The 27,217-nt window shown below is 45.8% G+C and overlaps 1 protein-coding gene across 1 annotated transcript in view; it reads left to right on the forward strand.

Moving 5' to 3' along the window:
- The window catches only part of VXN (vexin), a 36,802-nt gene extending 14,539 nt beyond the window's left edge, over positions 1-22,263 (forward strand). Inside the window, exons 4-8 of the mRNA XM_090037337.1 lie at positions 1,987-2,042; positions 14,732-14,894; positions 17,845-17,906; positions 18,488-18,570; positions 20,679-22,263. Coding sequence (XP_089893463.1) covers positions 1,987-2,042; positions 14,732-14,894; positions 17,845-17,906; positions 18,488-18,570; positions 20,679-20,865 — 551 coding nt within the window. The 3' untranslated portion in view covers positions 20,866-22,263. The remainder of the gene's footprint in view (positions 1-1,986; positions 2,043-14,731; positions 14,895-17,844; positions 17,907-18,487; positions 18,571-20,678) is intronic.
- The last annotated feature ends 4,954 nt before the right edge of the window (positions 22,264-27,217 follow it).

The raw sequence follows: 27,217 nt of genomic DNA on the forward strand, positions 1-27,217 counted from the left end.
ATAGAATTGGTGGGAATTTCTTGATAAAAACTAGTTGAAAGTGTCTTGTTTGAAACATTAAAACAAAATGCCTTGACTTGTCAAATATTTTTGACATAAACATTTCCAGTAATAATGAGACAAAGGCATGAGATTTTGTTGCCAAACATGCATTTTTTGATGGAAAAAACTTCACTCACCTGTAGCCACAGACCTCTTTCAACTGGATGGGCTTACTAACCACCCTTCCTTCTGACTAAACGAAAGAAGCAAGTAAGCTCCTTTCTGGACTGAGATAACTGAAACAATAAAAAACACTTCCCAAAGCACTGGCCAAGCAGGTCTGAATAAAAAATAATTTTGTGGGGAAAAAACAGAGGTCTTCCTAGAAACTGATGGAAAAAATGCATGGGTTGCAGCTCTGTGCATCTGTATGTGTCAGAGGCAGGAAGTGGGACAGGACAGTGAGAGGAGGACTGGTAGAATGGCCTTGAAAAGAAGCCGAGAGCATAGCTTCTATTGGATGGGGTGTTGGCTGGAAAGGTAGGTTTGGAATTGGGAACAGGGAAGTTCCTGCTATTGGTTGTTCCTACTTTGTTCGGGAAAATAAAACCCTGTGTCCATTCTTTATACATATATAGATAGGATTGTTTGAAAGGAGTATGTGACTCATATAATCAAGTCCTCCTAACAATTCACCTCTAGATTCCAAATAGAGATTAACCACTCAGGCCAAAAAGGCAACAATATTTATATCTTCCTAATTGAGTAACAAATCAGTATCTGCTGCTACAGCAGCTCCATCACCTGAATCTGAATCACCATGACTCAAGCCCATCTCTCATTTTCATTTAAAAAAAACAAACCAACCCTAAGATGTTGGGCCTGAAACAAAGTACATTACTCAACTGCATTTTAGGTGTATAATGAAACCAGCTGAGTTTGACCATAAATTTTTCACACAGTTGTAGTGAAGATACTGACAACTTGTTGACTTTACAATATAATGGCGAGAGCAATCAAAAAGTCTGGCAGAAATGTTTTTACCAGGCAACGTTGCATGCTTTTATTTCCTAATAAAAAAAGAGAGCAAACAGTTATGCCACATTCTGTGCAGTTGTCTTGAAGGCTGTCTTTCTATCAGTGGCATCTTGCTCTGCATAAAGTTATTGGAGGTTTTGAGAAAGACATCAAACCACTCTAAAATAACAAGCACTATCAGCTAAAACAGAAATTTTGCCCCTCTTCCTGTATTTCATGACAAAATGAATGTGTTCTGAAGTATGTTGCTGTTGAATTTGGCTTCTTTCTTCTTCATGGTGTGCACATACACTATTTTCAAGTGCATGCTTATATCACTCTCACAGCACCTCCAATGCCAGGCATTCCAAAATTATGAAACTGGCTTTAAAATAATGAAAGGGGCTTTTAAAACAATATAAAGATGTGGTTTCCTTTTATTTTGCCTTCTGGTTCCTGAACCTTTAAGGGGTACTGAGATATTAGACCTTTTCTCCTCAAACCTGAAGGCTAGAAATTCATATATTTTAAAGTGAAATGTTGGATTCCCATGTAATGACAGCATTGTGCAGGGCTTCAGGACAGTCACTGAATGCAACAAGACTGGTGATAAACCTATGAGAATTGGCAGCACTTATGCTCCTAATGTGCCAGCTACATTAGACAGAACACACTTCCAGGCTTGCCAGTGGTATGTTGGACCCACAGCTTTCTCGCAGGCTTTCAGTCGAACATGGAAGCTAAGCTGTCTCAGCTCTGCTGCAAAAAGGGTGAGGATTCAGCGTAGGCATTAATATTAATTAATTAATAAGTGTTCACATTTTTATGATCTCAGGACATATTGCACCAAAGCAAAAATTGCCAGTTTCCATTGCAAGCCAACATAAGCATCCTAACAGACCATTTTAAATGTGCATCTGCACCTGAAGCTGTTGCTTCTAATGTCTGCTATAATTGCCCCTGATCATGTTTCTGTTTTCTTTGCAGCATGCAGTCCAGCCAGAAGGAAAGCCAAAGGCACACAACGCATTCTAGCAAAGAGCGTAAGAAAAACAGCAATGTTTTTTATTTATGCTGGCTTAGGTTGTCCTTGGAAATGCCATGGATAATAGGAAGCAGATCTTTTAAGGCTGGGACTTGGAAAGTGTATAGGGATGAAATGGTATCTGGAATTGGGAAAGAATTTCTGGAAAGTTGCAAGTGTTTGGCAAAAGGTTGTTTGAACTCTTCCAAATCATTGGTGCTTTATTTTTCCATTCACTATCATTCCAAATGAACATAATGCACTGCAATGAAATCAATTACTTCAGCACTTGTCAAAAAAAGATCTTCTGAAGCAATGTGCGGATCATTCACATGAATAAAAAAATAATAATCATGGCAGGCAGAGAGGCAGGTGGGGTAATCTGTCTGGAAGGCAGGCAAAGCAAACAAGATACATCACCACATGAATACCTAGTAGATACATGTATTAGAAATTGGTGCATTAAACTAATGTGCCAAGACAGACATCTAGACACTGACCTAGAGCAAATTGCTCCCAGTCAGCCTAGGCAAAAGGGGGCAAAGAGAGCTGCTCCAGCTCAGCAGGATGCTGCCTGCCAACCACATGGAGATCAGGACCTGTCTCAATCTTCACAGGGCAGGGACAACCCTCCCGGCTGCTAGGCAGCTGCCTCCCAGCCACATGGAGATCAGGACACATCCCAATCTCTACAGGGCAGAGAGACCCATCCAGACTGCTAAGCTGCTCTCCCTCACCCCGCAGAGATCAGAACCACCTCCCATACCCCCTGCCAGCCCAGGACTGGCACCTGGGGGACCCTGGAGCTCCCCCTGGCTGCTGAAGAGGGACAAAGCAGGGCAGGAGCAGCCTGGGACTGAGTTGCTCCCATTGGTCATGTCTAGACATGCGTGGAAAAACTGTCACTGCAGCAGCACCAGGTGGCCCCCCAGGACCTCAGGTAAGGCTGCTGGGGCCAGCCCAGTGCTGGCCCCAGCCTTCCCTACCTCACCCAGAGTAACTTGCTGCGTGCCAAAGCACATGTAGCACAGGTGTTCCCTGAAGACAAATAGTTGTGTTGCAAGATGGTAGCACAACTTGTCCCCAGGAACCAAATGTCCACGCTCGTCTGGACCCACCCACGGGGAGCAAATTTGCTCCCTCCCAATGGGTGCACATTCATATGCGTGTCGGGGTGCAGTTTAATGTGCCTGAATTTTCAGTGCAGAAAATTCAAGCACATTAATTGCACATGTAGACACACCTGGGCTTTGCCTTCATAGCTCAATGCAATGTGAAGCAGTCATACCAGAGCTAACTGTCTCTGAGATGCCACAAACAGTGTAGGTACACTAACACTGCCCTCTGCTCAGATTTATATGCCCTGCTTCTCAGCCAGGGTAATTAGTCCAGATGAAGTGGCATGCACAAAAGCAGCTTCCATTACCTCAACTAGCTCACTTATATATCTTGCTCATGTGCTCCTGAACAGTACTGCCCTGCGTAGGATCAGCATATACTTGGTCTGTCCGTCACATACAACTACTTGAAAAAGGTTAGTCTTAAATGGAATGTGAATGCCAGAAGTGTCCAGTCTAGGAGAAATGTCAGACCTTTGTTGTTTGAAAGAGTAAAACAGTTCACAGATGTGCATTCCCACAATCCTTGGTCATAAGTAAAGTTGGCTGAAAAACAGAAATTGCACCCCAGAAGAAAATCTGAGGTTTGGAAAACTGATTTTTGTCCCCAAGTCAAGACAAGAGTCAAGTCTCAGAATTGTTCACAGAATAAAATACATGTATTTTGAACTTTTTAATTTCAATAAAATGTAATGTGATATAATAAATGGAAATCATAATGTACTAGTCAAAGTGATAATAAAAAACTGTAACCATATCAGAATGAAATATTTGATAATTTCCCAGCAAAACTGTTGATAAAATAAGGAATAAAATAATCTGTGTTCTGCAATCAGGGGAATAACCAGGGATTTCTAAAATAAATAACTGCACAATCAGACCTTTTAGCTGGTCTTTCCCTGTCTCAGTTTAATGGAGCTGAGTGCAGTTAATACATAATCATCCAAATACATTGCATGTGCTGGAAAATACCTGCCTTTAAGCAGGTTGCAATGGTCAATTTCTTCTCCTGTAAAACTTTAAAGACTGGTTATCTTGGTTTTCACTTGTGCATTTGCTAACTGTTAGCACTGTAGCTCTGCTGGGGATGTGACAAGGTCTGCTACTGTGATAATCACAATGGATGCAAAAGTTTAATGCCAGACAAGGGCAAAAATAGCGAGCAGCCTGGAAACCTACCAAGTTTTTCCATAGCCCCAGCACTAGAGCATGCCACTGTAGTGCTAAGTGATTTATAGATATAGTTGATTAAATTTGTGAGGTTACCTCAGCCATTTCAAATGAACACTTTACAAGAGAGCAGGAAATAGACCAAGAAATCATCCACAGGCTAGATAATGTTAAGTCTAGTTTAAACCAGGGGTGGGCAAAATAGGGTTCGCAGGCTGGATCCAGCCCACCAACTGAATCTGTCTGGCCCACGGGGGGTCCCTTGGCCCTGCCCAGCCTAGGTGTGGGGTGCAGCCCAAGCTATGGCATGTGTGGCGGCAGTGGCTTGCTCCTGCCCTCGCACTCTGGTTGCTGCTGCCAGTGTCTTTGCCACCACAGCCAGACCAGGGCATGCTGCCTAGGCACCATGACCCATTAGGTCTGCACCCACTGCTGGGAGCACCAGACAGAGCAGGGAGCCAGGTGAGGTCTCCTTGGAGAGCAGCCCAGTGCCCCCACAGGCAGGGTGCACTCAGCCAAGTGGATGGGATGGGGCCATGGGCAGGCAGGGAGCAGCATCCAGGTGGGGCCAGGGCAGGGGCAGAGCCGGGATCTGCTCCCGACACATTGCTGTGACAGGTGCCATTTCCATGGAGGGGCCAGCCACTGCCCAAGGAACCAATGCCTGTCACAGGGACATGTCGGGAGCAGGTCATGACTCTGTCCTGGGCCTTGTGCTGTCACTGCCCTGTGATCCTGGCCCTGGCCCCGGCCCCAGCTCTACCTGCCCGTCCTGCTTCTGCACAACACTCCTGCCCATGGCCCCAGCCCATTTGCCCGCCCTGCCTGTAGGGGGGTTCCAGGCTGGTCTCCATGGAGACCTTGCCTGCCTGCTCCATCAAGTGTCCCTAGCAATGGGTATGGGGCAGATGGGCCAAGGTACCCACCAACCCACCTGCTCCATCCAGCAGTGGGTGCAGGGCAGCTGAAAACAAGTAGGATTAATTGGCATCTCACCTCCCTGGGTGGCTCAAACAGCTGTGATGGGGGGCTGAGGCCAGGTCAGCACCTGCCCCCACCCTACAGTTTTCAACAGCTCACCAAAACTCTTTAAGTGGCCCTTTAGCCCAAATAATTGTCCACCCCTGGTCTACAGATTCTTATCCCATTTACCCAGATTACCAGGTTAGTTTTGATAACCCCTATGTTCCTCATTGGGTTAACTGCTTTGCTTTTTCTCTTCATAGATTTCATAGACATTAGGACTACATCAGAAGATCATCGAGTCCAGCCCCCTGCCCCAGGGGCAGGAAGTCACCTGGGGTCAAAGGATCCCAGTAAGATAAACGTCCAAATGTCTCTTAAAGGAGCCCAGAGTAGGTGCTTGCACCACCTCTGGAGGCCGTCTATTCCAGGCCCTGGGGGCTCAAACTGTAAAGAAGTTCTTCCTTATGACCAGCCTGAAATGGTGTTGGAGGAGTTTGGGACCGTTTGATCTTGTCATCCCTTGGGGCGCTCTGGTAAACAGACCTTCTCCCAGATCCTGATGTACACCCCTTATACACTTATAGGCAGCTGCCAGGTCCCCCCCGAGCCTGCATTTTTCGAAGCTGAAAAGTCCCATGGCTCTCAGCCTCTCATCATAAGGCCTGTTCTCCGGCCCTCTGATTATGTGGGTGGCTCTCCTCTGGACTCTCAAGCTTCTCCACATCCTTTTTAAATTGTGGAGCCCAGAATTGGATGCAGTACTCCAGCTGCACTGAGTACAGTGGGAGGATGACATCCTGGGATTTGCTTGAGAAGCATCTATGGATGCAAGCCAGAGATTTTCTTGTTTCACCAGCTGCGACATCGCATTGATGGCTCATATTCATCTTGTGGTCAATCATGACCCCCAAGTTCCTTTCAGCCATGGTGCTAGCAAGCCTAGCACTGCCGAGCCTATAAGAGTGCTGCGGGTTTTTCTTCCCAAGGTGAAGTATCTTGCATTTTTTGGTGTTGAACGGCATTAGGTTTTCATCCACCCATTTTCTGAGCCTGTCTAGGTCAGCCTGGATCACCATCCTGCCCTCAGGTGTGGACGCTTTACCCCAAAGCTTGGTGTTATCGGTGAACATGGCCAGTCCACTTCTGATACCAATGTCCACATCATTAATAAAGATGTTAAAGAGTATAGTCCCAAGGACAGAGCCTTGGGGGACACCACGATGATTTACTTCTATCGACTACCACTCTCCGGGTCCAACCTCAGAGCCAATTCCCCAGCCATCAGATTGTGATGTAGCCGAGGTCACAGTTGGCTAATTGTTCCATAAGATGATCATGGGACATCTGCTCAAAGGCTTTTTTAAAATCAAGATATATGATATCCATCTCTTCTCCCTTGTCCAGGCAATGTCACCTGGTCATAGAAGGAGATGAGATTGGTCAGGCAAGACCTACCTGCAACAAACCCGTGTTGGCTATCCCTCAGGATGTTGCCATCAGCCAGTTTGTCAAGAATGGTCTCTTTGATACTTTTTTCCAAGATCTTCCCTGGGACAGAGGTCAGGCTGATAGACCTGTAGTGTCCCCGATCTACTTTTCTCCCTTTCTTGAAGATAGGCCCCACATTGGCGTTCTTCCAATCTTCAGGCACTTCACCTGAGCACCACGAGTTCTCGAAGATCCGTGCCAGTGGCTGAGCTATGATGCTTGTCAGCTTCTTAAGTACCCTGGGGTGTAAATTGTCGGGGCCAGCTGACTTGAAGGTGTCCAGCCTCTTGTGGAAGAAATCAAACTTCACATTGTGGTTGAATCAGAACTGACAGAGCTAGCTTTTCTTTATTTAGGGCTATACTGTGATCACAGGGAGGATTTCATACAGCAAGGGGAATCACCCACTTGTCTGTTTCAAAGGAATCTTCCTCCTCTCTAAGTTTTCAAGCATTTTTATACTTAAGACAGATAAAGAGAGGAAAAAAAATACAACCTTGGAGAAACTAAAACAAGTTTACTTAATTGGACATCTGTGCACGGGGTAATAAGACATGCAGGATTTCTTATCTCAAAACATGCAACTGAAATAAGCAGTATCAGCACTTCTGGTCTCTGTCTGTTTTTCTAGTCAAGTAGGCCAGGAGCCCAACTAAATTTACTCCTACACTCTCAAGGTGTTCCTTCACATGGTCTACATTGATGAAGGGTAATTATTGTCCCTCACCCTGGCCATCCCGTACTGTACTGAGCAGGGCCATCCCTTGGGACTGGTGAAAAACCGACACAAAACACCTATTAAGCAGGTTGGCCTTTTCTTGTGTGTCAGTTGTCCCATATGGTTTAGCAGGGGTCCAATGTTACCCTTGCTTTTCCTCCAGCTCCCCACATATCTAAAAAGGGACTTTTTATTGTCTTTGATACATGTAGCCAGTTGGACTTCAGTCACAGCCTTGGCTTTCCTGGTTCACTCCCTACAGGTCCGGACAAGTGCCGAATACTCCTCCTTTGAGGTGGATCTAGTCTTTCATCCTTTATAGGTCTTTCTTTTTAGACATAGGAAGTCCACAAGTTCCCTGCAGAGCCAAGGGGGCTGCTGCACCTTTTTACTGCCCTTTCTCTAAGATGGAATAGACCTTGCTTGTGCTTTCAGGATCACTCCCTTGAGGAGCAGCCACCCATCCTGAGCTCCCGTTGTCTTCGAGTCGTGGTCCCTTAGGGCCTCTCCAGCAAGCCTTCTGAGCTTGTCAAAGTCAGCTTTCCTGAAGTCGAGGACTTCTGCATTGCTAACTGACTTGCCAGCTTTACAGTGGATAGTGAAGGTGATAAGCTCATTGTCACTGTCTCCCAGCTTCCCTTCGATCATTAGGTCACTGATTAGATCATCCCCCGTTGCCAATACTAGGTCAAGCAGCGCTTTGCCTCTTGTCAGTCCATAGACTTCTTGAGTCAGAGCTCGTCCACGCACACGAGGAGCCTTTGTGACCATTCAGATTTGGCCGAGTGCTCCTTCCCCAAGATGTCTAGGTAGTTGAAGTCTCCTATGACAACCATGCACTGGGAGCGTGCAGCGGCAGCCAGTTCCTTGGCAAATTCCTGGTCAAGCTCATCATCCTGATTAAAAGATCTGTAGTAGACTCCTCCCACTGTGTCCCCTGTGCCATGTTCACCATGGATTTTTACCCAAAGAGTCTCCAGTCCACCCTGGTGCCAATGTCAGCTTGCAGAGACGTGTAGATTTCCTTGACATAGAGAGCTACACCCCCGCCCCTTTTGTCTACATGATCTCTCCTGTACCAGGTATAGCCATCTATACCTGTAGCCCAGTCATAGGTGGAGTCCCACCAAGCCTCCATTATCCCTATGAGATCGTAGTCATTCTTGTTTAGTAGGAGGACCAGTTCCTCCTGTTTGTTCCCCAAGCTCCTGGCATTGGTGTATAGGCACATAAGTGTCTCATTGGAGGCCGTAGTCTTCCCTACACATTGTTCCAGGGCTGGGGTAGGGGTGGGTTCCCTTGAGTGCCTGCTGGATTTGCAAAAGTTGCCCAGTGGGTTTGCTGTGGCAGTAGTCCCCCCATTCCCTGGCGGGCTCAGTTTAAAGCCCGGTCGAGCAGGTCAGCCAGTCTGGCTGAGAAGAGCCTCCTCCCCAGTGCAGTAAGGTAGAGGCTGTCTCTTCCCAGCAGATGACTGCCTCTTTCACCAAAGAGTGGACTGTGATCTTGGAAGCTGAAGCCTTCACAATGACACCAGTGCCTCCATGACACAAAACTACCCTGATCCTCCTCTCCCTCCTCAGCCCATAGCCCAAAACTGGGAGGATCGAGGAAAACACCACCTGTGCTCCCAACCCCCTAAGCCCTGGTCCCGAAGCCCTATAGCCTCTCATGACCCGGCTAAGACTGCTCCAAGCTGTGTTATTTGTGCCCCTGTGAATAAGGAGTATATAGTAGTGATCGGTGGGCCAGATGAGCTTAGGGATCCTCTCAACTACATCCTAGATATGGGCTCCTGGGAAGCAGCAGACCTCCCAGGCTATAGGGTCGGGGCAGCAGATCATGCCCTCAGTCCCCCTCAAGAGGGCGTCTCCCACAACGACCACTCAATGTGTGGCCTTAGGGCAGGGGCGGGCAATTATTTTGGGCAGAGGGCCACTTACCAAGTTCTGGTAAGCTGTTGAGGGCTGCATGGGTAGCCCCACCCCTTGACAGGTGCCCTGCCCCTTGACAGGTGCCCTGCCCCCTGGTCACCATCTTGGGATCAATGTCACAATGTCTTGGGACCAATGTCCCAGAGCCAGCACCAGCGGAGCCCAGAGTAGGGCATAGGCTAGCAGGGGGCTGGGCTGCACGAAGAGGAAGAGTGGGGAGCTGACCTGGCTCCATAGAGCCCCTGCTGGCCAGGACCCTGTACCCCTGCTGCCCTGCTGGCACTGGCCCTGGGACATGGGTGTGGGCCCTGCTCCCGCACCCGCTCGCCCCCAGTGCCCCCAGTCCCATGGTACAGGTGGGAGCAGCATGTAGCCCCAACCCCCTGCTCACCAGCAGGTAACGAGCTGGTGCTGAGTGTGGGGGAAAACGGCCCCTCGCCTGTGCTCCCTGCTGCAGCCGCTCACAGCCTGCACAGGGCTGTCTTGAGCAGGCACAGGCAGCCCAATGCGGGCTGTGAGCGGCCGCAGCATGGGGCACTGGCTGTAGGTGAAGGGGCCACTTTTCCCCCCTGTGCTCAGCATCAGCTTGTAACCCACCCCGCTGCCAGCCTGGGCCCTGCGCTGGCTCCAGGCTCACCTGTTGTGGCTGTGCAAGGCAGCAGGAGCTGTGCCCCCCCGCCACTTGCCATGTTGGGCAGTGTTTGCTGCTGCTGCTGCCCACCCGGAGCTCACAATCTGGGCAGCCCAGAAGCAGCAGTGGCAAACACTGCCTGGTGTGGCAAGTGGGGAGATTGCAGCTGCTGCCATTGCAGCACAGCCTGGACGGGTGAACCCGGAGCCAGCATGGGGCCCAGGCTGGCAGCGGGGGCAGGTTACAAGCTGGTGCTGAGCACAGGGTGGGAAAGTGGCTCCTCATCTGCCCCATGGCCAGCACCCTGCACTGCAGCCACTCACAGCCCACATGGGCTTGTCTGTGCCTGCTCAAGACATCCCCACATGGGCTGCAAACAGCTATATCAGAGAGCTCCAGGCACGGGGGTGTGGGGAGGGTCTGCTTTTCCCCTGCGCTCTGCACCAGTTCCTTCGTCCTCCTCCCCCCCCCGCACCTGAGTTTCCGGCTGGGGTGACGGGGCAGGTGGGCCCTGCTGTTGCAGGAGCTCTCCAGGGCTTCTCCTGGGTCCTGTTGCCCTTAGTTCCTGTCATCTTTGACAGGAACCAAGGACAGATAAATTTTAATTTTCTAAATTTTTTTAGGGACTCTGCAGGCCAGATAGAATGGCCTCACAGGCCTCTGCAGGCCGGAGCCACAAGAGGTTCATACCTGTTGCAAATCTTCAGAGGGGAGGGGATCCTGGTGCAGCGGGCCTTGGGATCGTTGACCCCTGGCTGGACAGTATGGGAGATCCTGGAGTCCTCCCTTGTCCTGGAAAGTGACCCTCAGCCTCCAGGGGTGAAAGGCCTGGCAGTAGGAGTTTATCTCCTGCTTGCCATCCCTGATGGCACATAGTCTCTGGACTGCAGCCTGGAGCTCCTCTATTTGGCACCCCAGAGACTCCAAAGTGAGGCTGACCTCGCAAGGGGAGGTGGCCATGTACCCAGTCCCATGTGCCTGGAAACATGCCAGGCAGCCTCCGCAGCCAAGAGCCAGAGGCTCCATCTGCATGGAGCCCAGAACCATGGGTTCCATCTGGGTGGAGACCTCAGAAGTGCCTCAGACTTCAAGGGGACCCTCAGGGTGTGGTATGTGGCCATCCACATTGTGCTGCTGGTAGTCTGGCTACTGCTGTGACTACCTACCCTGAGGCTCACTGGCAGGGCCTTGGGCCCACCCACACAACCTCCTGCGCAAACTCCTGCACTAACTTGCATGCTGGGCCCACACTGCCTCTCTTAGCAGGGCTGCCTCCTTTCTCCTCCGCATTCCCTGCCCTTTGTATTCCAATCACTGGTTTCACTTAAGCAACTCAGCTTCCTGTAGTCCCTTCACAGCTTCTGATTTACTTACAAAAATGTATGCTATACACTTCTGATTTAGTTAGTGCAAATCTATTCTGCCTACTACCTTTTCTCCATACCAGCATCCTCAAGTTCTGGCACAAGTTCTTTGCCATGCATCATGGCGTGAAGCACTTGCAAGAAGAGGAGGGCCCTGCAAATTAACAGATCTGGCTCTGGCGGAGCAAGGAGCAAAGCAAAAACAAGAGCTAAGGGACTTTTAGAGAAGGCTCTGCCAATCAGTCTTGTTCTGCTCACAATGCAGAAGGTGAAGACTAAGGACCTTGCTGTTTTCAGTCTGGTCATGTGTAATGTAGGGTTATCATATGTCTGGGTTTTCCTGGACATGTCCTCTTTTGGAGGCCTCAGATCTCTGTCTGTCCATCCAGTTTTTTTTTAATAAGAATCTAGGTTTTGCTCTGCTCTGCCCTGCTCTGCTCTGCTCTGCTCTGCTCTGCTCTGCTGGCAGGAGCACGGAAAAGGCGATTGAAGGTAGGGGTGGTGCTGGGAGGTAGCTGTCTGGGCACTGGAGCTGCAGCAGGGTGGGTGGGCAGGGGCTGTTTGGGTACAGCAGGGAGCTCCACGGCCAAGCCACTCCCTGTGCTCATGGAGGATGGACGGCCCCAGGAGACACTGCCCAGGGGAGGGGGAGGCATGGCTAGGGCACCTGGCACAGAGCTGAAGCTCCAGCCCAGGGCAGAGGGGTGCCACAGGCCTCCCCTCCTCTTCCCTCCAGCCTGTGCTGGAGAATCATTCCACCATCACCCACACAAATCAGGACCACCATACTCTGGCCCAGGCAGGACCGGGGCAGTTGGGGGCCCTCTATGGCAGGGCTGGGGGCTGCGGGTCAAAAGTGAAAGTCACCAGCACGACTGAGGAGCAGGGGGCTGCAGGTTGGGAGTGAGGGGTACCAGCAGTGGGGGTGGGGGGGTGCCACAGGGGCTGCAGATTGGGAGTGAGGGGTACCAGCAGGCCTTGGAGAAGGCAGGAGCTGTGGGTTAGTATTGCGGGGAACTTGCAGTGCCAGGGGGCTGCAGCTCAGGAGTGAGTGGCAGTAGCATGGCTGGGCAGAGTTGAGGGACTCTGGGTCGGGAGTGAGGGGCACTAGCAGGGCCAGGGGTCTATAGGTCAGGAGTGAGGGGTAGGAACAGACATAGGGGGGCTATAGGTTGGGACGGAGCAGCACCAGGATAGCCTGGGGGGCAAAGGACGGTGGGTTGGGAATGAGGGGCACCAGCAGGGCCAGGAATCTGCAGTTTGGGAGTGAGGGGCAGCAGCAGGGATGGGAGACTGTAGGTTGGGAGTGAGGGGCACTGGCAGGGCCAGTGGGCAGTGAGTTGGGATTGAGGTGTCCCTCCAGCAGGTGTACTCTTTTTTGGAACTGGAAATATGACAACCCATGCTGACACTAGATTTATTAGCAGCTGGTGCAGATCATGGAACATGTTCTGCCAGCATGAAATGTCATTTGATACATGGACCATTGCCCTTAAGAATTCACAAAGCAAATGCAAGAATTCATGTAGCTTTTGCAGTAGGACAAGGAAGTTCTGGACTTAGTCCAGCAGCAGCTGGGAAGAAGCCAGCAGCAAGTGCTTCAGTGACTGCAGGAGGCCGACTGCCACCAGCATCCTTTGGCAACAAGCTCATTTTTTAGTTATCAGAATGACACAGACTCAGGTCTGCTTCTGAACTGCTCTATGAGCTCCAAATCCTTGGGCTATGGAGTCAGACCCCATTTAGCAAGGTCCTTCAGCACATGCCCCCCTCAACCACACAGGTAGTCCAAATGATTTCAGCTTAAGTTTAGGTACACACTTAAGTACCTTATGAAGTTGAGGCCTACATGAAGACCTGATCCAAAGTTCAATGAAATCAAAGGCAAAAGCCCCTGCTAATATAAGTGGGCTTTGGCTCAAGCTCTTGTTAATGCTACTACAGCTATTCAGCAGGATCCTTCTACATTTGGGTCAGTTTCATCTGGTCATAATCTGGATTATTCAGACTTCAGAAAGGAAGTACTTTTTATTTATTGAAACTCTATATTGTTAAAAGTGGGAATTTTTCTGTGCAGTTATTGTAAATTCATGTTGATAGAAGTAAAAAAACCATTAACTTCAACATTAACTTAGAAAGTCTTTTTCTAAGGAAAATTAGGATCTGATTTTTTTTTGTGTAAACGAACCTTTTTGAAAAGTCATTTTGTTTTGTACACATCCTAAATGTAAGAAGCAGATAGCTAGGGGGAGGATTTTCTAATGTACAGTTAGTCTATTAATGGTAAAACAATTCTGTTGTCAGACCTGAGGCAAGGGAGGACCCTTTTTAAAAAAATTAAAAAATATGTACTGTACTTCAATAGTGCAAACAGCAACTAGGTGTTCTTTTCAACCAGCAATGAAATCAAGGTAGCTGCCTTTGAACAGAACATGACAGAATTTAGTGTACTGTGCAGACAACATCCACACTTGCTATTTAGTGGACTTGTGAGTTTTTGCATTTTATAACCAAGACTGTAAAATGCAAATGAGTGGAGAAGTCTGTTTCAGTAGCACTTGCTTTGCAAAAGTGTAAATGATAATGCAAGGCTATGGGGAAACCCAAGCTGTATTAAGTCTACTATCCAAAATCAGTGACCACTTTAAAAATATTCACTTTAGCCTTTCTAAACATGAAAAGAGACAAACACATCCCTTTGTTCCCAGAAAATGTAACTAATTTTCCAATGCTTTTACATGCCTCAGGCTCACACCAAGATCAAAAAAATCCTCTTCAGTTTATGACCAGGCAAGTTTAAAAATGAAATGCTGCAGTGAAAATGCAGATGACAGAACAAGGAGCAATGGTCTCAAGTTGCAGCAAGGGAAATTTAGGTTGGATATTGGGAAAAACTCTCTCACTGAAGGGTAGTAAAGCACTGGAATGGGTTACCTAAAGAGGTGGTGGAATCTCCATCCTTGGAGGTTTTCAAGGCCTGGCTGAACAAAAGCCCTGGCTGGAAAAATCTAGTTGGGGATTGCCCCACTTTGAGCAGGGATTGGACTAGATGACCTCCTGAGGTCCCCTCCAACCCTAATTTTCTATGATTCTAATGCTATTAACATAGATACAAGAGGCAAGGATGTCTTAAGGTGATATCTTTTATTAGATTAGCTGAGTAGTTGGGACTGAGTTGGACAAGCTTTCAAATACAAGACACTCTTCATCAGGTCACATTAATATAGACTGCACTCACTGTAGTAACTTGAATGAAGGCTCTAAGTCCGGGCACAGCCTAAATGGATACATGTAATGGAACAGTTTTGCCTCTCTCCTGTAGGTGGTAGCAGTGTCTGATTATCGACCTCCCAGGATGGGTGAGTTGCTGCCACACCAATGTGATCTCATCCAAGTCCTGTACAGGCAGGATGAGGTGAGGAACTTTGGCTGCCTGCAAAAGAGCCAGCAGCAATTCTTTCCTGGCAAATGTGCAGCCAAGCACAGTAAGTTCTAAGATATGATTTTATGACTCTGCCCTCTCTGTGTCAGCTGCTCAGTACATTCTTGCCATTGCTGCTTTCTACTTGCACAAAGTCTACACTGAAATGGGGCATGGTGCTATTTATCTAAAAGATTCTTCCTCATTAAAAACTACAATTAAAACAAACAAGATAATGATTGGGAGAGTACAAAGCACACATCCCTGAAGCCATAAGCTGAAGCAACAGCATTTGTGTTATTCAAAACTGTCAACTCTTCCATTTGAAAGGCTTAAAATGTGGTACAGATGGATCCAACTCTGGGTTTTAAGACCCTGTGTTCAGTTGCTCACATTACCATCTCTAATTCTTGCTATGTGCTGGCTGCCAGCATTGAGCTCATTGTTTTAACTGCAGCCATTTCTGAGAACAAGGCTAAGAAAAAATGTTGTTTTGCCACAGTAAAAAAAATTCCTCCCGTTTTGGAGTAGGAACTTGAAATTTAGCAGGGAGGTAGCCTTTGTGTCTTTTTGTCCTCCTGTGGAAATACATGTGAATTTGGCTAACTTCTAAGTCTTTTTAAAAAATCATGCTTTTCATGTACACAGTAGGAGCTGAGGTCTTTAGCTGATAAAAATCTCAGAAAGTCCCATTTTGATTGAGCATGCTCCACCTCCCAGTCCTGTATGTGACCTCAGTGCTCATGTGTCATAATCCACAGAATAATTGAATATGCTGCATCCCAGGGCAGCGGGGCTCAGAAGGGCTTTCTTTATAATAGTTAATTTGGACGAGTGAGGCTTAACAAGGGAAGTGAAAGCAAAGAGCCTATTTTCAGTACTCTCATTGATACTGTCAGTGACATTCTGTTTGAGGAACCCATTTGGTGCCAGAGAAGGATGAACAAGGGTCAGATATATGCTTAGGGGGAAATGAGGGGAAAAAAAACAATCCAGCATAAAATGATATGGATGCTAGCCCAAGATCAGATGCCTATAGACACCTGTTAAATATCATTAGTACTTAATATGCAAGATGGTTGGAAGTGCTTTAAATTAACATCTAATCTAATGGATGTAGTCAGAATGCACTACACACCTAAGGATATTATGGGAGACATAGATCATAACTAGAGCCTTTATCAAAACCAGATGCTACCATCTGGAAGCAGACCGCTGGGAACCCTGATTGCTATGCTGGACAATTTATTTTTATTATGTTTTCTAATATTTTTTTTTTCCAGTTGTGGTGGTCTCATGTGTCACACTGTATCATAATGAATCCTTGATTTTCCTGTAGGTTTCTGATGTTAACTTAATTGAAAACTGTAAAACAGCAGCAGAAAAAAAGACAATGGGCACATCTACACAAGACATTTACTGTGCAGTCACCTAACTGACTGTGCAGTAAATGCCTCAGTGTCTATTACGTGTGCCCCTCTTAGGGCATACAAAACTAATAAACTTTGCCTCAGGATAGTGCTTGTAAATACTGGTCCTACCCTGCTGTGGAGTTTTTCCATGCATAGTAGTGCACGTGTAGACACTGACTGGCTGGCTGGGACATGAAGGTGCTTCAGCACTAGGGCTGCCTGCTGGCTAGCTCCACACCAAAGCACCCTTGCGCCCCAGCCAGGCCCTCCACAGCACATTGAATCAGATCAGAACAGCTCCCAGCTGGCAAGCTGACCCCCTGGGGCCTCCTACCAGCCAGGGCTTCTACAACCTGTCTCAATGTGCTGTGCTCTAGGCGTACATGTAGATATGTGTCCGGGAGCTCTGCAGTTTATTACTCCCCCTAATGGTATGTGTAGAAGCACCCAATGGGCTCATCTACACGCGTCGCTATGGCATTGTTGTTTCTGTGCTATAATTTAGTACTTCCTTTTAGAAGTACTAAATCACGGTGCAGTAACAGCCCATGCTACACCATACACGCAGCATACGGTTATTTTTAGCAACTACTTTGCCATAGTGGCATGTTATACTGGGAGAGCGTGTCACTATGGTGAAGTAGCTGCTGGTCACATGTAGATGCCTGCAGATGTTATGTCACCATAGTGCATTGCTACAATGATGTATCATCACATGTAGATGTACCTAATTAGTAGGAACAGAAAAAGGCTTGAAAAGAAGTCCATATTCCTCTCACTGGATGGGCAGATTCTGTATGTGAAGTCAGATCCTTGGGTCCTTGAAAATGACTCCCTCAGAGAGTGGGATCACATGCATATGAAATATATAAGACACTGAGCACCCATTTTTGGTTATAAGGCACATTTTTGGTTTGGGACCAGTGCATATGAATAACACCCAGCCATGATGCCTTCTGGTCGTCAAGGTGCCTGGGTACAGAGAGCTTCTGTGGCTACTACATAACTGTCACTTCTGGCCAGACCAGCTCTGATGGTGGATCTCTTGGGAGCTCAAGAACTACACTTGTCCAGCTTCTGCTTAACGGAGGTAGGAAGAATGCTCCTTGTAGCTTCCTTTTCTGCCCCCAAAACAAGGGCACAAAATACAAGCGCAATGAAACACTAAACAAGGGCTTCAACATTTGGTCTACTGCTACTACCTGAAATTGTCATTTCAAAAACAGGAAGGTAAGTGACTCTTGGCTATAGCTTTCCAAGTCATTATGCAAGAGGCAAGTATGTAAGGGTACTCAAATGCTTGTCTAAGACTATCCCAACCATGCAGTTGGTCCAGTTAAAAACATCAGTTACAAAAATACTCACTTCTTGCAAGTTAATATTTGTGTTTTCTAGCTGTCTTACTGTGATGCAACAGACTCAAGCCATTTATATAGAGCTTTGCAGCTGGCTGTGGTTAAAACTAACAGAACTGTAACTAATTACTGGCACTTTCCATATTATCTTTTAAACATGTAAAAGTCTGAAGTATGCTTTTAATCAAGAAAAGTCCATCAGAATAATGATTATTTACTAATAATGCCATATGTATTATGCTTGCAGTGGGAAGTTCTGAACAAGAGTCATCCAAGCCCTATGCTAACCACTCAGATGGAAAATTTTCAGTAAGTAAAACACAGTAAGAGGAAATACCTTTGTAACGTACCTGGAACTGCAGTACTTGTTAATACATTCAGTATCTTTTATGAAGCAGTAATTCTAGAACCTCAGCACTGTATATAAGGATGGTGTGATCAACCTAATCCCTTTGTGGAGAAGCACCCTCTGTTATGGGATACAATTTCACTTGTGAAATGGAGGGAGGAGTATGGTTGTAGTAAAGCTGAAGCTACTGGCAAGTCAGCAGTTGGCCCTCAGAATTTAGAAAATTATTTATCAAAAGGGCAATCAAATCCAAAAGCTATTTTAGGTGTCGATCCCCCAACATTTGCTTACTTGTGCAATCCTTAGTCAAGGGAGTAGCACCACTGAAGAGAACAGGACTACTCACATTATTCAGGATTGTGTGCATGGTTGAAGGTACAGCGACCAGAGTCTTTGATTTCGTCTCACAGTAATTTCTGGTTCTGGTGGGGTTGATTTTTTTTTTTAATAAATGCCTCTCTCTCTCCAAAATAGCTCCAAGTTTGCCATTCATTAAAGAAACATAGGGAAGTTTGTAATGACTTTTTTTTTTTGCCTGCAGTTTCCGGCATCCCCAGTTACCCGCATCAAAACAAAACAGGCTGTAGTCACATCAGCTACAGATGACAGTGCTTTTGCAGAAGAGTAAGTCCCTTTCTGTACATCCACCCAACCCTTGCAGCTGTGTCTGGGGCCGCAGGGCACTGTCCCGAAGGACAAGTTAGCAGGTGGCCTAGATTGTAAGCCACTCATATATGCATGTGCGCACGCACACACACACACACACGCACACACACCAGTTGCAAATTACCTCAGCACTGAAGTAACAAACCTCAACCATCAATATTACATTAATAATTTATTTTCAGAACATTTGCTGGAGGTGCTAGTTTATTGATTATGCTATATTAACATAGGCTATTTAAAGTATTGAACATAATTAATTTTCTTACTTAAATAGGAAATACAAAAGGATGTCTGAGTAATTATTAACCCCCTAACTATTGTGTCACCATGATTCCCATTAATTAAAGCTGAAGTCACTGTACAGAAATACTGGGTCCAATGTAGTTTGATTACACCCTTGATACTTCACTGGAGTCAGCTGTAGAAATTGGCCCAGAGCATTCAGATTGTCCAGAAAAATACAACAAAATAGAACAATCCACAACTGTAAATTAATCTCTGTCAATGCAGTTAACGAAAGATGAGTTTGGATTACTTCATTTTTACCTGAAGGCAATAACAACAAACCCATATTTGTGAAAATTGTTTTTAGATAGTACCAAAAGAAGGGTACTGTACTTCTCACTCACACTGATTCAGGGCCTCAGCTGGTATAAAATGTGATAGCTCCATTGGCATGAAAGAAGCTTTGCTAATTTATATAATTTTAAGATCTGCACAATCTCTGCCACAGAGATATTATAATCTAAGAAATTTCTAAAAGCCCCTAAACTAGAGCTCAGCACCAGACACTAGCTTTCACATAGCTAAAATGAGTAACAAACACTACATTCAAAGCATTCTCAGGACTAGGTCCTAATTACAAACATGACCCAACAGACCTATTTCTCATATGGATATTCTCTTTGCAACCAAAGGAGAGAGCTGAAGTTAGTGAACAAGATCAACCTTTTTGCTGTTTGGGAAGAGAAGTGCCCCACAAGTAGTCAGTCTACCCAAAACTTGATTCTGGCCTTGATGCCCAACACAGCTCCTGCCCCCTGGATGCTGCCACTTTGTAAACAAACGGGCAGGATAGGAATGGCAGATTTTGGCTAGGTCTTTATGTGCTGATGAGAATAGTAGTTCATATGAGTGTACATTTCTCCCAGAGCAAGGGAGCTTTGTAGTGTCAGTGTCACTGTTCTTCATTGTGTTCATCTTTAAAATGAGTATCTGGTTCACTCAGCACAGAGTTATTGGCCCATGTTAGAGAGAGATTCAAAATAAAGAAGGGAGGTAACAGCAGAGCTGTATTTGGGAGCAAGCAACCAGAACAATTACCTTTCCCTGGCTATGAGAGGTGGGATGGGGAGGAAGAGGGAGGCATAGGATACAACTAGGCTAAGACAGTGCAAATCATCCAGTATGCACGTGGGCTGTGAGAGGGTAGGGACCTCAGGCAAAGGCTAGCAGCACTTCTGGGTGGCAGAGGGATCCGTTTGTAATTACATTCTCTCTGCTTTAAGTTGCTTGTAATGTTAAATTAAGATTGTTTAAACACAATGAAATGTAGCAACAGTTGAAGATACAGATAAACATGGAAAGGAACCACAAAGTAAATGCTTTGTGTGTTCTTTATGCTTTAGCAGAGAGATTCAGTTAGTAGTATTAGCTTGAAGTCAAGTAGAACAAATTTGAATGGGAAATTGCAGAAACAGAAATCATCCACAGACTAGACTATATTACATATGGTTTAAATAGAGACTACAGATTCTCATTCTATTACCTGGGTTAGCTTTGGTTAACCCTTGCTTCCCATGGATTTAATGCTTGTTTCTCCCAGCACTGCTCCCTTCCTTCCTTTCTCTCTTCCTACCCCACATCCTGCCCCTCCCCACCCCCACACTTTTATATTCTAATTTCTCTGTCCTTTTATAGTCTGCTTTCTGCCCATCCTTTCAAAGCATCTGATGAAGTAAGCTACAGCTCACAAAAGCTTGTACTGTATATGCATATATAGTATACATCTACCTTGGTTAGTCCACAAGGTGCAAATCTGCCCTGCCTTCTACTTTATCCTCTAGCTACAGAAGGCACTCAAAGAAGAGCACCGACTATGACTTAGCCTTGACCCCAAGAGCAGAAGCTTCTTTACCTCTGACAGGCAGCAACTGGTGTGGAACACCTGGCATCCTGAGAAAAATGTGGATGAAGCACAAGAAGAAGCCAGAATATCTAGGAGCAACAAACAGCGCCTTTGAAGCAGACTGACAAGCCTCAGCTTTGCTTTTGCAAGAAATTTATTTACCAAGGCCAAAACATGGACACAATACTTACCAAACAATATCTCGGGGCTTTGTCTTACTTGGACAGGAGAAAGGATAATAGTGAGGGAAAAGGTGAATGTGAGCAAATTCAATAGTCAGTATTCGTATTGCAATATTTCTGATGCCAGTCAAGTTGTAACAGATTCTACCCTCGATTCTGTAATACAGTTAACATATTCATCACATTTCCTTGTCCTATCTTAAATAACTTAGCTTCATAATGACAAAAGCCTACAAAGAAGTTTGTCTATCCCACAAGACCTCAACTTCAGTATGCCATTAAAACCCAGTTCTGCTTTCCATTTTGTACTACTACACTGAACTATTCTGTCTTCCTCCCTTGTCCTTTTCTCTGAGGTACAAGAGGTAAAAACCAAATCCCCTGGAGGACACACTTTGCTAAGTGCATTGAACCAATACATGTTTATTCTGTTTTGTATTTGAGACAGGATTAGATAATTGAAAGGATGCAAAACGAATGGGTGGGTTGGTCAGAACTGAACCAAAACTTTGGTGCGCAACCAGCAATTGGTTGTTTTAAAATACCATGCCCAGATCACATCATGCCAGCATCTGAAAGTCACTCAGGAGTTATACTGTTTCATAGAACCTGCTCAAATGCTAAATATAAAATTTCAGAGTAATACTATTAATAGCATTGTGGTACAGAGCATTTTGCCAAATGCATGAGTTACTAAGAGACAAGATAAGATGTTGATAAGATGTACAACTGGGCTACTAAGTAGGATTTTAAACTCCTGCAGTGAAGCTTGCTCTTAAAAGATTTCATCAAAAGGAGAAAAATTGCTGATTTCATATTTCTGGCAGTGTAGGAGCTGCTGATCATATTTCTTCATCTCCCCCCTGAAAAAAAAAAAGAATATCCCAAAATAAATTGTTTTTAGAAGCAGTACAGGCAACTTTATATTTGATAAGACTGAAAAGATGACAAACGCACATGACGCACATGGAGTGCGTCTACCAGATCTGGCCCTTAATTTGCCAGAATGGACACATTTTGCATTTGTTCTAATGCAGGACTTCAACATGAATTTTCTGACACCCCTTTGTCCCTCTGAACATAATAAATATCTTCAGGAATGATGCAAGGTGCAACACTCCAAAATGTAAATTAAAAAAGGTGATAGGACTAGTCCATTGATTATCTGCATTTTAAAGGAGAGTGGTACCCACACAGTCAGTGTAATTAAAATGGCTCACCATCATGTGTAAAGCCCCTTCCCCCCCACTCCTCATGTTTCAAAATGGCCAGGGGGCACTTTAACTAAAGTTCATTTGACATGCATTAGTTCAAATGCCCCCATGACCATTTTGAAATGCAAAGGGCTTATAACATGTGATGCTGAGGCAATGCTGGCACGTTCTGATTAGAATGTGAAGCAGACTCAATTAATCAAGTCTGCTCCAGTGTGTTCTAATTAGAATGCTAATAAGCATGTCTACAGGCACCCTTAAAAACTGAAACTCCACAACTGAGAAACTAGAACTTCACAGTGAACCACTGCCATCCAGTGCACTTGGCTCCATATTAATGCTTTATTTGCAGTTGTATCCTTCAGAAAGAGGTGCTGAATTATTCTGGAAAGCTAGGAAAATCATTTTAGTTCAAAATAGCTCAATCTACTGTCTCTCTCTTCCTTACCAAGTACATAATCATTCCCTAGTCCAGGATGATTACACAGACTCAGTCCAGAAAGGCAGATCACTACATGAGAGAAGAGAATTGAAAGCTGCTGCATGTGTCACAAAGACCCAGCCTCTGCTGTTCCCCCACTCCTCCCTACACATGCATGGGGTGGGGGGGTTGGGAGGGGAAGATAGTGGTCAGATGTTGAAGAGTAGTTTGCCAGTTAATGAAGTGGCAGAGAGATTTTCACAGTTTATGCTATAAACACTCTACATGTTGGGGAGATTGTAGGAGTGGCCCTACCTGCCTCTGAGGGTGTGCACAGAAGTTACATTTTCACATGAGGCCCCAGAAAGTTCTCTGTAGCCACAACACAAAATGTTCACAGCTGCAGAGCACTTAAAATGGCCAAATCACATGAAAATGTAACCCTCATCTGCTGTAGTATCAGGCAGGGGTGCTGCAGGGCAGAGCACCTTAGGGAACCTCTGTACAGGTTCCCTGCGAGGGTTAATTTTGGGTGATGCCACCCACACCCTATGCAGTTTTGTGGGACTGGGCTAGTCCTCATGAGGGCAAACACAGACCCAGCCCCACCCCCAGGCTGTCAAAGAGGAGACAGAAAACTTGTTTCCTCCCCGTGCAGCCAGATGGGGTGAAAAGAAGGGAGCCCCACTGCTGCATAAGCCTCCCACCAGCTACCCCTGCTGGGGTCCTGGGGGGAACTGGGCTGGGCCCACACGGCAGGGGGGTCTCCCTTTTCCCAACTCCCCACTTCCCACACAAGCATTTTGACAGCAGCAGAGACTGCCTCACCCAGAGCTGGGGGGAAAACAAGCTTTGTGGCCCATCCTAGCTCCCCCCAAGACTCCAGCATGGACAGCTAGGGAAGCACACAAAGTGGGGGGGGAGGGGGCTCCATTCCCCCCCGCCCCAGTTCTGGGTGCAACAGCCTCTGCTACTGTCAAGATATTCACGTGGAGGGTGGGGAGAAGGAAAGGAGCCCCCCCTGCCATGTGGGCCTGGCTCAGCTGCTCCCCAGACCCTAGCAGGGACAGTTGTGGGGGGAAGGGAAGGGAAGGCATGCAGTGGGGGGCTCCATCTCCCCCCAGCTGCTGCTGACAGCTGCAGCTGGCTGGGGTTGGGGCTGGGGAAAGGGGTGGTCTGACAGCCTCCTGGGAACATGGCTAAAGCACCTCCCCAACAGGCTGCCTAGACTTCTGTACAGACCCTGAGACATACTGCCATTACATGGAGCAGAAGAGAGGAGAATTATGTTGGAGGAGGTCTGTGGCTTTTCAGGGAACACCAAATATGTCAATAGCTGAGGAAAGCTGAGTTCAGTCACGTCTTCATATCTTCAACACAGTTCGAGGGGGTTAACAGCACTTTGCAGAAAATTTAATTTGTTGAAAAACAAAGGGTTTTTTGTGTTTTTTTTTTTTTAAAAAGGCTCTTTCACTCTGCAATATACCTGACACACATTTAGTGCTCCATGGATAACCCATATAATCCTAGGGCAATTAACCCATCAGAAATCTATCATCTTGGATGACAGCAAGTTGCAGTCAGAATGAAGGATGATGGAGACCAGCCAGGAAAGGGAAGATGGGAGCAAATTACTATGTTAACACGGGGTTTGATGCTGGAAGGGAATGAGCACCGGCAACTTCTACTGACATCCATGAATGTGAAGGGTGCCCAGCACTTTACAAGATCAGATCCTTAATGTTTGCATTAACCCTTAGTAGTAAAAAATGAAAGAGAAACAAATATACTTTACCCCTGAAACACACCAATTTCCAACTACTTCCCAAGTTTTTCATGACGTATTAGTAGCTCTTGAATGATGCATCACACCCACCCCACAGACAAAAGCTTTATCATAGGCCCCCATCCATGAATAATCCTACTTTAATGAGACTACTTACCTGCATAAAAGTAAGGACCAGGGCTATAAAGTCCATCAGCTCCGTTGATCTAGTTTCTTTGGATTGGTCCAAACAGAAAATGGAAATCCTACATTGGAAAACATAGACCTAATACGACTTATGGAGACAAAAAAAGATCAACATGTGCTCTGTTGCTGCTTTGAACCTCTATTAACCAAATCAATCTATTCTTCTTCCATAAATTAGTCCTCAGGTCAAAGCCCATATATTTGTTTCTGTTGAAAGGTCTGTTTGTTTATCATCTTGGTAAGTAATCTATTTAAGCAGTGTAGGGATGGGAGTAAAGAACAGATGATATGTGATTGTATTCAACAGCCACTGTGCCCTAAATGTGTACCCTGAATTGTTTTGTCATAATTTATTTAATTTATAACTCAGAGCAACATGACAATGGAATCACTTAATGTGAATTTTAAAAGTTGCTGTCAAGATTTTTTTTGTATTGTGGCAACTGTGCGTTTTGCTGATTCATACGAAATAAAACAAAATAGGTAGCAAATGGCTGAACATGGCCTTAGTGACTGAAAGAGAAGACTCCAGAAGTACAGGAAACTCTCACTATTTGCAGTTTCAAATATTCACGAATACTGAACCAGCATATTAAATACACTTAAAAGAGCTCCCAACATAGTTCCCTGTGTACCCCCTGCCCAGCCACTGGGGGCACTGCATTCATGAACGCAGACAGTGTTCATGAACACAGTGCCCTTTTTGCAGATTTAGGGGAACAAAGCCCCTGCAAATAGCAAGGGTCTCCTGTATTTAACAAAAAATAAAAGCAGCACCTAACAACAAAGGAACTGACATTTTCTTTCCTTTCTAGGAATGTTGGCTCTAGATTTAGGACCCAGATGCCTTGTTCCAGTCCCACCCTCAGACTGACAATAGCCTTTCCATTCAATAATAGGCAAATTTACTGATACACAGCAATAACAGAAAAGAAACAATACAAACAATCAAGCAGTTCTATGTATCTCCCAATTCTAGGGTTGTCATCAGAGTCAAGAAATGTCTGGACAAGACACAGGCTTCAGTTTGAGGCTCTCTCTTAGGTGTCAGCATGTCAGCAGCCTCGAGGTCGAATACCAAGGCCTACATCCCCCCGCTCCAGTGGGGTGGATGAGACAGGCTGGTAGTGTGCCCTCTGTCCATGGTGGCCTTGGGGACCCCTTCTGGGGGACAGGAACCTCTCTCAGGGACCCTCTGAGGGAGGAGGACAAGGAAGGACCCAGGCAGAAGGATGAGGACAGGGAGGGACACTTTGCTGCTCCAAAGTCCTTCTTTTGTATTCTCCTTCCCTCCTGATGACTCTCCATCTCTGGCTGTCGCTGATTGGTCTCTCTCTGTGGTTGTCTTACTGTCCATGACCTCTTCCATCAGCATGTTCCAAGACCATCACATGCACACTCTTACCAAAACAGGAATTTTAGGCCTCCCTCTTTGGCCTTGCAAGCTGGTGCCACTTCACCTCATGTTATAGAACAGCATACTAAATGCCCCCACTTTCTCAGCCTATGTGTATCCGATGGCCTTGTTGTGTTAAGACAAGCCTGTCTGCTTCTAAAGGCTGAAGTAACTGTGTGTGTGACCCAGGCTTTTAAAAATGGATTAACCCCTGCTGCCCACCCTGACCCATTCCAATGCATATTATATATTGCCCACCCACAATACATATGCATTAGAATGGGTCAGAGTGGGCAGCAGGGGTTAGTTGTGTGTATGCACATTAGAACGGTTATATACATACATATACACACACAACTATAAGTCAATTCCCAAAAAAGGAAACCTTTAAATACCATTTTGAAACCATCAGGAAAAAGTCTGGATTTGATCTTTTAGGAGTCTGGATTTGACCTGTGAACAACAGCAGTATTAGTATTTTTAGTCAGATGGAAGGTACTAAAGAGAGATGGAAAATCAGATATAAAACAACATTTAAAAAAAACTGGCACTAAGTATATAAGCTATTAATTCAGCCTTTTACTTACCTACAGATGAGGAAGAGCAAGAGAGATATTCCCCAAAGTCCTAAAAAGCTTGTGGCAGAGATTGTTATAGAATCCAGGTCTTCTCGCACCTAGCTGTTTGGCTGAATGACAAAAGCGCAGTATAACACACTGTGCTTTAAGCTGTAGCACTTGTACTGAACCACAAAATAAGGTATGTCCCTGATTCTGGAATTTAAATCTAGCAGCATTCCACAAATAAATGAGGTCCCCATCGTGATAGATCTGACATCTTAAAGAAATAACAGAAAATTAAAATCTTGTGTGGGTATTATCTAAACAATGTAGACTTCTGGAATACTATAGAGTTCAACTCAGAATGACATGTCTTGTCTTTCCGATTCCCTTCATCCCATGTAGCTCATGTTCAAAGATGTGCAAAGCCTGAGGACAGTTTGCCAGTGTGGGTGGTACCTGAATTAAAATGGCTGGAGTTTGAATATTCTTTGGATGAATCATTCATGCCAAAAGTTTCCACTTTTTCAGGATAATAAAAATGTCATCCTTCTTGGGGATTCAGCTGAATACACCGTGTTCACTAAAAATATTAACATGCATATATCAGCATGCAGATTTCCAATATGTCTTATAACAAGCACCAAAAAAAATGTTGCAATTCAGCCAGCTAGGCTTCTGTGTATTAAATGTATGGATGTTTTGTCCAGCAGTTGACCCCAAATTAGCTGT

This window comes from Crocodylus siamensis, chromosome 3, assembly GCF_052110815.1.
Source record: "Crocodylus siamensis isolate JL-2025a chromosome 3, ASM5211081v1, whole genome shotgun sequence".
In the NCBI taxonomy this organism is placed as follows: Eukaryota; Metazoa; Chordata; order Crocodylia; family Crocodylidae; genus Crocodylus; species Crocodylus siamensis.